Source organism: Mchenga conophoros, linkage group LG5 (assembly GCF_057382185.1).
Source record: "Mchenga conophoros isolate Kocher_MC1m ecotype Shallow Benthic linkage group LG5, M_conophoros_male_GT1.1, whole genome shotgun sequence".
NCBI lineage: Eukaryota > Metazoa > Chordata > Actinopteri > Cichliformes > Cichlidae > Mchenga > Mchenga conophoros.
Window position 1 is genome coordinate 9,313,061 of NC_140530.1, and position 12,636 is coordinate 9,325,696.

At 40.4% G+C, this 12,636-nt stretch overlaps 1 protein-coding gene across 1 annotated transcript; it reads left to right on the forward strand.

The window, feature by feature from the left end:
• The first annotated feature begins 1,553 nt into the window (after window positions 1–1,553).
• Window positions 1,554–9,575, forward strand: mdfic2 (MyoD family inhibitor domain containing 2). The gene is made up of 3 exons (XM_085275509.1): window positions 1,554–1,686; window positions 5,555–5,776; window positions 9,319–9,575. Exons 1-3 carry the CDS (start codon window positions 1,590–1,592, stop codon window positions 9,573–9,575), a joined length of 576 nt encoding a protein of 191 aa, XP_085131635.1. The 5' UTR covers window positions 1,554–1,589.
• The last annotated feature ends 3,061 nt before the right edge of the window (window positions 9,576–12,636 follow it).

Sequence of the window (12,636 nt, forward strand, 5' to 3'; positions counted from 1 at the left end):
CACCAAACATCCCACAGCACACATAGGATCCAAGGCAGCATCCCAATACCTGAAACTACAAGACAACTAAAGATGTCCCAGAGCAGTTTGGTGGCACGAAAGGGAACTATAACAATGCTTTAATGCCATGGCTTATGAGTATAAACACAGTAACAATGAATCTACGTCAAGAAGGTGTGGGTGAGTATTGGTTCTACAAACTTTAGCAACTGTAAATAATGGAGTAGACTTTAAGTGCAGCAAATGAGGTCAGAAAGATGTCACTTGGACATAACAAATTTGTACCTGAACCTGATCGCACACTGTCACTGGGCTCAGCATTAGGGAAGGCTCTAATAGGGTGGGGTGTCAGCTACAGTGGCTTCTCTGCAGATGCAGGGCAGAGCAGCTCATTTCACAGAGAGCACATTTCAATGGGAGTCAAATTAACCACGTAACCCCTGGAACCTCTCTGACTGCATGATTGACGTTGACCAGCGAAACAAAACCTGCCGCGTCACCGAGAAACAACAAGCCCAAAGAGTGGAAGTATGGTGTTGTCACACTGTCACTGTGTGCTTTTTGAAGAGCACAAGAGCACAATCTCGATTAGTCTTTTGTCTGTCACATCGTATCATCGTCACAGCACAAAGCAAACGAGAGGTGGAAGAAGAAAGAAGGCACTAGAAAACTCTTCAGGAGTTATATTTGCACTGAGTGCAGCATAGTGGGAGCTCGGTAGACAAATACTCTCACATCTTAATTTTTCAATTAGCATGACTCTTGTTCTCTAAACATATGCAAACACAGCGGGGCGTCTATTAAAATGCAACTCTAGTGTTGAGCCTAATTAGACTAAATTGGTTGGCTTGTATTCGGAGAAATTTGAATGCAGCTTCTTATCCATGCTTTACCACATGTTTTGCCCCAACAACAAACAAAACAGAACTCGCTGCCTCATGCATATGTGCCCAGCTTCGAAGGAGGGACTGAGTTAGCCTGTCTTGCCATTCTGTTCTAATGTAGCTGGGGTTTTTTTTTCTCTCACATTATTACTATAACATTATAAAATCTCTTTATTGTGTGTCCTGATTGCTTAATAATGCATTTGAATGGGGAATTATAGTTTTAATGTGATATTTCCTTTGATTATGTGATCCTCTGCACTTGCATTTTGCTTCATTATCACTTTGTAGAGGGAAATAACTCAAACTAATAAAATGTTGCTGACTTTGTACCAGTGATGTTTTGATAGGAGCAGATCTCCAGTGGGTTTTTTTGCCAGCGTCACTGGAATATTGGAGAGCCTTACAGCACAGCAGGCAGCAGGCCAAATGGACGCTGTGCATTGCAAAAGGGATGATCTGTCTTGGGTGCGCTACGCTTTGCCGATGTAAACAGCTGCCTCCGCATCCTGGACAAGAAGACTATGTTGCAGCTGGCCGCGTGACGACCCAATCCCAAGAGCGGACCAGCGCACGAAGACGGTGAGTTGCGGTAACACTGTGTTAGACATTAAGCCACGTTAGCCTCAGTTGTGTGCAGCCACATATTTTTGGCTTGAGATAATCAGGTTTGTCATACTAAATGCATTTTTTATCTGTGATGCAATGGACCAGATGGCAGATGAAACAACGCTGAGAGCTGATGCAAAACGCAAAGGGAGTGTAAACGGTGGTGAGGAGAGCTCCACATGGGTTAAAGGAGGTGAGTTGTAGATTAGGTTTGTAGAAAAACAGCTCAGTGTCACTTTGGAGTTGTCACGTCTCTTAGAAATCTCTCTTGTGATGATCTGAGATAGCCAGTGCCATCCTTACTGTTCCATCACTTTGCTTGCCTTGTGCAGTTATTTGACTTTAGTGACTGTGAACAGCCCTACAGTTTGAGAATGATTTCCCCAACAAACCCCCTGTTTTCAAATCATCTACTGTTCTTTGTTAGTTGCTTGCTTACATGCATTCTTTATAGTCTGTAGGTGATTTTTTGTTGTATACTTCCAGTTTGCATTTAGATTTTAAACATGAAGTAAAATTATCTTCAGACCCACCGCTCGGAGCAACTGTGGTGTCTAATGAGTGAGCGCGGCTCAGTGAAACACTGGAACAAAACCTGAAAAATGCATAGTATGCCCCCAGGCCTTATTTCTCTATCAGTTAATGGTCATGGGCATAGACCAGCTGCACTTCTTACTTAATTCATTTGATAACCCGAGAGCATCATGCTCATTCTCAGCTCAAACAAGTTTATTTTAACTTGTACTTCAAATAGCAATCCTTGCCTTCTTCACTTCTCATTCAATCACGGAGACATGACATGTAAAAACACAAACAATTCTAATGAGACATAAAAGAGTCTCGCATGCTGACAAAAGGTGATAACACGAGACACCATGTTTAACTCTGTTATTTGATGGGAGCAGTTGTTTTTTAAACTAATAAAATCTTAAAAATGGACAATGCGGCCCTGAGCAATGTCCATTTTTATCTCTTCTTCAAGAATTTAGGGAAAACAAATACATTTTATTCACTCTCAAAAATTAATAAATCATCGGGCATTAAATCTTAAGTAAAACACAGAAAGGAGTGGTGAATATTTCATTCGGAATAGGTGGTGAAAAAGTAAACAGTCTGCTGCCAGCAGAGTAATTCATTATTATCTGTATTAATTAACGTATTAATTAACAATAACAACCCCTTCATTCCAGAAATTCCACACTTTTCTGGGAACTACCAGCACAGGCTAGATATGTTTTTATCTTTTCATTGTGTCAGCTGTCAGAATGGGATATGGCCAGCAGCGTTTCGTTTTTCATTTCCAGTTATGTTTATCACTTATTTACTATCTTGCTGAGAGTTCAATGCAAGAGTTGATCCACAAAGATGCGTGGTAACTTTCTATTATTGAAATGTACTGAAATCATTTACAAATCTCCCAATTACTGGATTTCCAAAAATACACAGTTTACACAACATCAGTAATGTCTTTACTTGTGCTTATCAGGATGCAGATTTTCTGTGACTGATGGCATATATATATATATATATTTATTTATTTATTAGGGGTGCAACGATGCACAAAATTCACGGTTCGGTTCGATACTTTGGTGTCACAGTTCGATATTTTTTCGATACAAAAAAATGTTCAAGCCTCTTTAATTTGTCATTTATTAAAATTATAAATGTATATTTTAACTCAAAAGTACGGTTTTTAAATGTAATGTTGCTGAAACAACAAAATAAAAAAAATAAAAAATCTATCTGTTCGAGAAATCACTCATCTTTGGAAAAGAGAGTTTATTACAGAGAAATGGTTCTTTCCAAAATAAAAGCTATACTATCCGCTTCTTCTGGGCTATATTCTCAGCAGCATATTAAACATATCAGGTCCCCATAAATGGTAAATGGCCTGTATTTATATAGCTCTTTACTAGTCCCTAAGAACCCCAAAGCGCTTTACATATCCAGTCATCCACCCATTCACACACACATTCACACACTGGTGATGGCAAGCTACATTGTAGCCACAGCCACCCTGGGGCGCACTGACAGAGGCGAGGCTGCCGGACACTGGCGCCACCGGGCCCTCTGACCACCACCAGTAGGCAAGGGGTGAAGTGTCTTGCCCATGGACACAACGACCGAGACTGTTCAAGCCGGGGCTCAAACCGGCAACCTTCCGATTACAAGGCGAACTCCCAACTCTTGAGCCACGATCGCCCCGGAGAATCATGTGCTAACGGCTGTCTAAATGACTCTGGTAAAGTTTGTAGCATGCTTGCTTGTTGTTTTTGTCTGCTTCCACTTGTCTTTGCACTAGGATGATGTCGGAGTAAATGTGCAGTGATATTCGTTGTGTTCCCACTAGTGCTGTCAGCGTTAATCTCGTTAAAATGACATTAACGCCATAACGCAGCAAATCTCCGTTAACAAGTTACCATGGATCGCCCCATGCGTGGGGCTGGACAGCGTCAACACGTTAACAAGCTAACTGCGCTAACGCACTAGTTCCCACCAGTTGAGCATTGCGTGGCACATCTGACATACTGTTTTACTTTAGTCCATGACGCACTTACCATCAGGGTCATGCTTCACATGAAAACCAAGATAGTTCCAAACGTCAGATCTGAATGAGGATGGGGGAGGTTCAATTTCGTCTAGTGTTGAGGCGGTTGTCATATTGCAACGAGCTTAGCTTCTGTCTTGCTAGCTTGCGCTGCGCTCAGTGGATCTGCATTCGACAGTGCAGCCTAGGCGGAGTAGTCGAACGCCCGATTCACTGAGCGCTCAACACAGACAGCATCGTCAGAAGAAAAGTTGATAAAATAAATAAAAAATGTTGTATTGTTCGATACATACTCATTATGACACCTATGTCCAAATTATAACTACAGCAGACTTAAGAGCATTAATGAAATCAAAAACAGAAGCCTACATGCATATATACTAAGCATCTGACTGTTTTGGTTTAAGGTGGCTGCTCTTTTAGAATTTTCTGCTCCTTGTTTGATGTTTAAAATGCGGCAAAATACTGTGACATCCCTAACACTAGACCATATAAACTATATCTCTTAGCTTAACTTCTTGATCCCCTTGAAAAAGTAGTAAAACTTGCCACTTACTTCTGCAGCATTACATTTTTATGGCTCCAGCTCCACGTCTGTTCACTCTTGGCTATTCTGTGACCATAACTACAAAGGTCCAGAAGAACATCTCCCCATTTTTTTAATTCTCATTCTAGTCTTACATCTGTATGCTAATTTTTAGCTAGCTCTGCACAGAAAAAGAAAATATTGTGGAAATAGCCTGCTAGTTCTGAAGGCCAAACTGATAGGCCAAAATCTCTACAAAAAGGAAAAATAAATGTGATAGTGAGAAGTTGTAGGTTTTACAAGGATTTAGGTGCTTTGTTTTAAAGTTTGTGTGTGTAGGGAAAGGATGGGGCAAATGAGCTAACCCTGCTAAAGCTAACCTACGCTAAAAGTTTCCTGTATCACCATTCACGATTAGTGTATGGACTTTAGGCAGCACGGTGGTTAGCAAGAAGATCCCGAGTTCAATTCCACCATCAGGCCGGGGTCTTTCTGTGTGCAGTTTGCATGTTCTCCCCGTGTTTGCGTGGGTTCCCTCCGGGTACTCCGGCTTCCTCCCACAGTCCAATAACATGCAGTTTGTGGGGATAGGTTAATTGGAAACTCTAAATTGTCCATAGGTGTGAATGTGAGTGCAAATGGTTGTCTGTGTCTATATGTTAGCCCTGCGACAGCTGGGCGACAGCTGGGCGACAGCCCCCCCCCCCCCACAACCCTGAAAAGGATGAGCGGTTGACAATGGATCGATGGATGGACATTAGAGTGATGCCCCTACTGTTCACCACCCTAAAGTACTATGAGCAGCTTTACACAAGATTACCTGCAAACCAGTGGAACCAGTTACCTCTGCTCTCTGTACTCTTGCACATATACTTGATTTTGGGACATCTCCAGTACTCCAGTACTTATTTCAAAGACTACAGTAGATGTTGTTTGTTGATTCTTTACTGTAGGATTCATTTGTTTAACATTTCATCTATTCGACAGAAAGAATCGAAAGTGAGGTTCAAGTCAGCAGCTGGAGACTTGATACCTCTACAGAAATGGAGCCTGGGGAGACAAGCAGAGACACCAAGGCTAAGCTGCCTAGAGAGCGTGACGCCTCCGCTGCCCCTCTTTTCTCTTTGAAAATGTACCTAAGGAGATCCTCCTCTGCAGAAACGTACAGCATAGACTCTCTTTCCTCCTCGCAGCAAAGCAACACAGGAGGTAAATGACACCAGTACTTCACTCTACTGTTTAAGTCTGTCTTCAGTGCCACTTCTTTTCTCGAGACGTCATTAAAATTGTTTTGAAATTAACTTTTTATCCAAATACAGCTTTTCTGCTGTTGAAATAAATGATTAATATGCAGGATAATTATGAAAATGACAAATTGCAAGCTTTATGTCTTACTATGCTGTGAGAATGCTTAAATATAGTTAATACAATCAATTATGAAAATGTCTGAATAATTTAGAAACTCAAACTGCAGCAAAAAAGAGAAATATTAATGCAAAAAAGGCCACAAGTATCACTACTTCAGATCCAGATGCATAACTGATTACAACACAGACTGTTTATGTTCTGATGCAATTCTTTTAAACTAAAAAAATTTAATAAAACTGTAATGTTGTAACAATAACCACTGTCTTAAATATGGTTTAATATGCAAGGAAATAGAAGTATGTCTTTTTATTTATTGACAATGAGAAAAGATGTGGCTCTTGTCTTGTAGACGCAGACACACTGGAGTAAACGTCTCACAAGTGATTACAAGCAGTCGAGATGACCAACTGGTCGCCCAGAGGATGAACGTTCAACACCTTCAACCTCTGGATGATCACTTTCAATCTCAGGGCAATTGCACATGTCACCTGGCGAGAGGCAACTTGTCTCCATTCAATTGCAGTCTGTCTCGGATGATTGCAATCACTTTCCGTCAGGCCGACAAAGACCGTGCACATCAAGAGATCGTGTGCAAGCTTCAAGTGTCACAGAAAAATAATTGTTTGCGTGTAATGTTTGATGAAGCACTCCGAAGAAATACGCAAATGCTTAAATAGAAGGAACAACAGGAGGCAGCACAGATGCAGCGCAAACTCCAAGACCCAGAGAAAGAAATGGAAGCATTGCAAGAATTTATAAACACAGACAGATTGCCAACATGTTGCAAATAAGTGTGAATTAGCCAATGAGCACAGCTCATCTGCAACACATCTAAACTGTACTCAGGTTACATTCCTCTATAAAAGTCTGCCGAGCGCCTTTATCATTTTGTAATTAAACTGCCATCCTGCTGCAACTACATTGCTATGTGTGGAGCAATTATGAACTTTAGCCTCAAATCTATGAGGTTATGGCTGGACTCTGAAAGTAGTGCCCATGAATTTCTGTTTAATTTTGTGATTTGTGGTCTTTGCTGAGTTAAAAATTACAACGTTATCACAGTTAATCACCATATTATTGATTATAGATACCAGCTTGACCCCATTCAGTTGCATGCTGACAGCAACTGACCACAGTTACAAAGCTGTAGCACTACATACAGAGATATAACTTGGACTCATTTCTACTTCCTACCATATTAAAAGGATATGATGATGAAATACATGTAGTTTGCTCATATGTTGCATCTTATCCATTCACGAGAGTTGTTGTCATTTAGGTTGACACGAGGTTGTTTGTTGTAAAGCTGTATTGTATTGTATGGGTCCATATGCTTGACAGTGGCTGAAATATAGATGTAGACTAAATAAGCTAATGTAGGCGATTCACAGACATAATGAAACTAGCAGCAACAACAGTGGGCACCCACGATTAGTGTCACCAGTTCAGTATGAGATTAAAAGTACAATGTCTTTTTCTCTTCCCGAGTTTTGATGTTCAATATTGATTAAGCAAAAAAGTCTATATCAGCGATCCCCAACCCCCGGGCCATGGACCGGTACCGGTCCGTCAGTCGTTTGGTACCAGGCCGCAAGAGTTGAGGGTCGGGTGTGAAATTTATGGTTTTCAGGGTTTTGATCGTTATTTTTTAAATCGCTTTTATCATTAACACGGTTTCCCTGCGTCTTTGCTCGTGTGTTCTGAATAAATCTTCTTTTTTTGCACCAGTACTAGTTTTATTTTGTTGTATTTATCCACAACACCTTAAAGGCCAGTCCGTGAAAATATTGTCGAACATAAGATAAGATAAGATAAGATAAGATAGAACTTTATTAATCCCTCGGGTGGGTTCCTCTGGGAAATTCGACTTCCAAAAAAAGCACAGCAACGACCAAAGTTACAGTTACAGAACTGTTATATATATACACACACACACACACACACACACACACACACACACACACACACACATATATAAATACAGAGACAAATATAAATAAAATATACAAAGGGGATAAATAGAATAAATAGGAATAAAAAATAAAAATACAAGTGAATTGCACATTTCAAGTATTGAGTCTATTGCACTGTTGACTATTTACAAAAAGTATTGCACAAGGTATTGTACAGTGAGGTGCAGAGGCACTACAGCTTAGTTGTTCCCCCCTCCTTTGTCCTCCTGTTTCCCCTCCCTCTCCCCTCCAGAGAGGAGTTAAACAGTCTGATGGCGTGTGGGACAAAGGAGTTTTTAACTCTGTTAGTTCTTGTCTTGGGGAGAAGCAACCTGTCACTGAACAGACTCTTCTGGTTGTTTATGGCCGTGTGCAGAGGATGCCCAGCATTGTCCATAATGTCCATCAGTTTCTTTAATGTCCTTTTCTCTGCCACTGTCACCAGAGTGTCCAGCTTCATGCCGACCACAGAGCTAGCCTTCCTGATCAGTTTCTCCAGCCTGGATGAGTCCCTCATCCAGGCTGGAGAACATAAACCGGTCTGTGGCGCAAAAAAGGTTGGGGACCGCTGGTCTATATTATATATTGCCAAAGCAGAGTTGCTCTTTCACCTCTTTGATATAAAATATCCCTTCATCATTTTATCTTTTTAGATTTGTGTCATTAGTGTAACAAGTCAAATTTTGAACTATAACCAGATTTTGTGAATTCTGAGTCCAAATTTGAAGAAATGACATTAAGAATCAGTTCACAGGAATGAGACTGACCCACAACCTGTCTTCTCCAACATGTACTTGAACTAAGATCAGATTGAAACCTCCACATATTTATATAAAAGCTTAGGAGAACAGTGAAGCCTTGCAGAGGGTATACCTTCTCTGAATTCTCTGCAGTGCAAGTCATAAGGTCGTTCCTATGACACTCTTCAGTGAGTAACTGTCTGCTCATGGTCAGTGTCATTTGATGATCTCACACTTCATAGCACCCATGGGGGAACCATTTGGCAAAGCATGCTGGAAAGACACATAGCATTGTCTCACTGTAACCACAACACACGTTGGAAGTGCTCCTGGCAAAGTATACAAGAGAGACTTCTGGTAATTGATTATGTCTCCAAACAGCTTTCCTGCTTGTCTCTCTGTGAGGGAGCGAGGCATGATTTCTTAAATTATGCATGTGTAAAGGAAGGAAAGGGGGCTTTTAAAATCTTATAAGATACAAGTGAAGCCCAGCTCTTATAGGAGCAGGGATGATTTATGTCCCGAGATATAATTTAAACGCTATCTATCACGCATTATTTCAAATAGGTCATTGTAAAAGTGTGAAGGGGTTGCAGCCCTTTATGAAGACAAAAAAATGTATATTGATTTAAAAGAAGAAAAAACACACTACTGAGTACATTATTTTCCTGATCATGTGTGTCTCTCTCAGTTGACTGTGCAGGAATTGTCTTGAACTGTCTCTTCTGTCGGTTCTACGATATGATCCACATGCTACCTGACTCCTGCAAGGGACTCGCCAATCACTGCTGCCCCAGCTACAAACACGTCATTACCACAGCGGAGTCTGCATCCAGCAGTGATGATGACTCATACATAGATTTGGATTGTGGTGTGTTTGGGTCCTGTCATGATGCAAGTGACTGCCTGGAGCTGGCTATGGAGGTTTCGGAAATTTGTTATCACTAGTAGGAAACTCATAATATTCACCAGTAAAAGCAGAAACTTACCATTAAACATGTGACGGTTCAGTGTGACGTGGAGGATTTCTAAGGGCTAAAACACAAATAAATACCAGTGTGATATTACAATGATAATAAACATGCATTATTTATCTGTGTATGCTTGTGTTTATGTCTCCTAAATATATGACAAGACCTGTGTACAATGGAGACTGCCTGTTCCACTTCTTTAAATATTTAAGTATTAGATAAGGTCTACTATCCAGTCAGGTACATAAGTACTTGGGCAAAGATATACTTTTTGACATTTTACCTCTTTACACTACTACAGTGGATTTAAATAGAAAAAAGGCAGACTTTCACCTTTATTTCATTTTATTTAACAATAGTACTTCAATAACTCTTCAGCAATTACATCCTTTTTTCTTTCTTAGTGTCCTGTTATCCAATTCTGAGAAAAAACGGAAGCAGATGCTTGATTTTATGCACCTGTGACAGGGGAAGTGACTGGAACACTTGAATATAATGATTGGCATGGTTCAACTATTTAGCTAAACCACATTATTATTATTAATATTATTATTTTTGAACTCTTCTTGCCAGTTGTTATAAAACCTTACATTATAGCAGTAAAAATCACCACCTACTCTAGATACTGTGTGAGTGAATGCCTTAACAGTATGAGTAATTTAGTGTTCTGCATTTCAGTTTTACAGTATATTCACTATGCAGCAAGACGGCAGCGGCATCGCAAACAATTCAACGGCCTTGAGGCCAGCAAATTCCACTGCAGCTGTGTTGATACACACTCTAACACACCAACAAGCACTCCAACTTCAACACGATAGTCTTTCTGAAGTATGGGAAAAAAAAATCTTGAAGCCTGTCCCCTGTTGAGCGTGCCTATTTCAGTTCAAGTGCCACTGGAAACACAGGAGCTGTTAGATATGGCATTTGTAGAACACTTGTCCTTGTCACTCCCCTCAACCTCTGTTCTCAAAGACAGTTCTCTCAAGTGGTAGATTACTGTTTGGATCTCTTCAGTCTGAAATATGTCCTTGTCACATTATGGGAAATGGACACAGGAGCAACGCTGCTATGCCAGTGAGAGCGGTATACAGGACAACATTGTTCTTAAGCATCATCTAAGCATCATCATCTATCCCGGAGAGGTCAGCGTGAGTGCACGGAGACAACACCGTGTTACTGGATTATGTTCAATTACTGCACCAAACATTTGTTTTCTCCCATTACATATAAAGACAGAGTAATCTCACTCTGCTAACGAGAAGACCATTGTAGAGCACTCCTGTTTTGCTGCTGCACACCATGGTAATGGTACTATATTGGTACAGTGCTGAGACTGACTCTTTGAAAGACCTTTCATTGTCATGTTTGCAGTTGTTGCACCCTGATCACTGTACAGAACGTGTCCCAGAAGTCAACTTCAGACAGTGTTTATGAGTCTAAACATCATAGCTGAAGGACAGAGTCATGTACCAGGTAATGTCTTAGTCAGCTAACCATACAGTATTAAAGCTGCTTGGTTACGGCTTCATGGCAAATTTTCTTTGTATCAATTTCACTTGAATATTGTTTTTGTTCCCAAAGTGATTTTTTTATACATCTTACTTTACTGAAAACATGTTTGAATTTAATAAAGTGGTTGATGTAAATGGTCAAAATAACCATGAATTGTAAACTGTAAAGTTAATTGTACAGTTGCAGCCTGTTCTCACTCCTGAGGCGTAATATGCTGATGGGTTGTCAAGTCCCGAGGCGTTCCTGAGGAACGCGAAAGGTCACCTTTTGCGTTCTTATGCTACGTGCCGGGTTATGGATGAAATCCAGTAGAATAACGCTCCCACGGTAATACACGTTCGAGCCATGTAGTCCAGCCCTAACCGGAACCTGTAACCTTAATCAGCACTTTAATGACGTTAGTAGTGTTTTCCAAAGCAATTTAAGTAAAACAAATCTACATGTGTAGATTCATTCCAAACGGTTCCCATGTTCACTCATTTTTCCGATGTTGTAATATAGGGACGTGTTAGGTGCCCGGAAGCGTAATATACCGACGATTTGTCACCTAGCGTAAAATGTTACGCTTTGGGAGTGAGAACGTGTTGACAGTTGCTTGAGATGCTGTAGGTAACCAAATGCATGTGGTACTTTCTGACCTTGAAGAGCTTTCTAGTTACGAGCATTAAAAACAGCAACTCATGACCTTAACTTTGAGATGAACACTTACATAGTTAACTTTAGCTTAGTTTGGACACAAGAATCACCTGATGAGTGCTACTTAAACATTACAAACAGCAGTTTAGCAACGATGACTGAATGATACGGGTGTGAACAGTGTTTACGTCACTCATCACATCGCTGTTAACTCACATGATGCTGGGCATTACGAGCACTATTTTGAGTATTTTCTGGCAACCTGACAGAGCGGATTTCAAAAGAGCCTTCTCTGTAACTGCATCTGCAAAAGAAAAAAAATAATCTCAATGTGACATTTGGTAAAGCCTGAATACCAAAAGCATGAGCTAAACAGATAAAGTCACACAAAACCCACAGAGGACACGTAACATGGCGACAAAATTCAATAAACTCCTGTCTGAAGAGAACTTACACGTTCACTCACATTAAAAGCAATGCAGACAAGGACACAAAGACTTGAATCCCCTGATCCTTGAACATTAGCGTATTCCAGCACTGATTTCTCCATTCTACAATCTGTGTTACTAATGCTTACCACACTACTACTACCATGGAAATTATACCGGTTGATTTCATTTCAGATAAAAGTTCAAGTTTTCATGACTCACAGCTTAATAAGAGACAGCAGCACAAGGAGATTACTTTTAAAGGCAAAATATAAAATGTTGCAGTGCATTTATCAGCAACTCTTCTGCATGAATTAAAGCTGTACCCATGACATTGCTAACGATGTGTTAGGTACAGTATTGGTCAATAAGATTAAAGTAGCATAGGAACACTACTCTTCATAGAAGCCAAGACTTGATTGACTGGTAATATTAAAACCAGGTCAGAGAAACTACACAGAT

Coding starts and splice junctions, on each gene's coding strand:
- mdfic2 (XM_085275509.1), top strand. CDS start 1,590: ATGGACCAGATGGCAGATGAAACAACGCTGAGAGCTGATGCAAAACGC. Junction 1,687..5,554: donor CTCCACATGGGTTAAAGGAG/GTGAGTTGTAGA, acceptor TCTATTCGACAG/AAAGAATCGAAAGTGAGGTT. Junction 5,777..9,318: donor GCAGCAAAGCAACACAGGAG/GTAAATGACACC, acceptor TGTCTCTCTCAG/TTGACTGTGCAGGAATTGTC.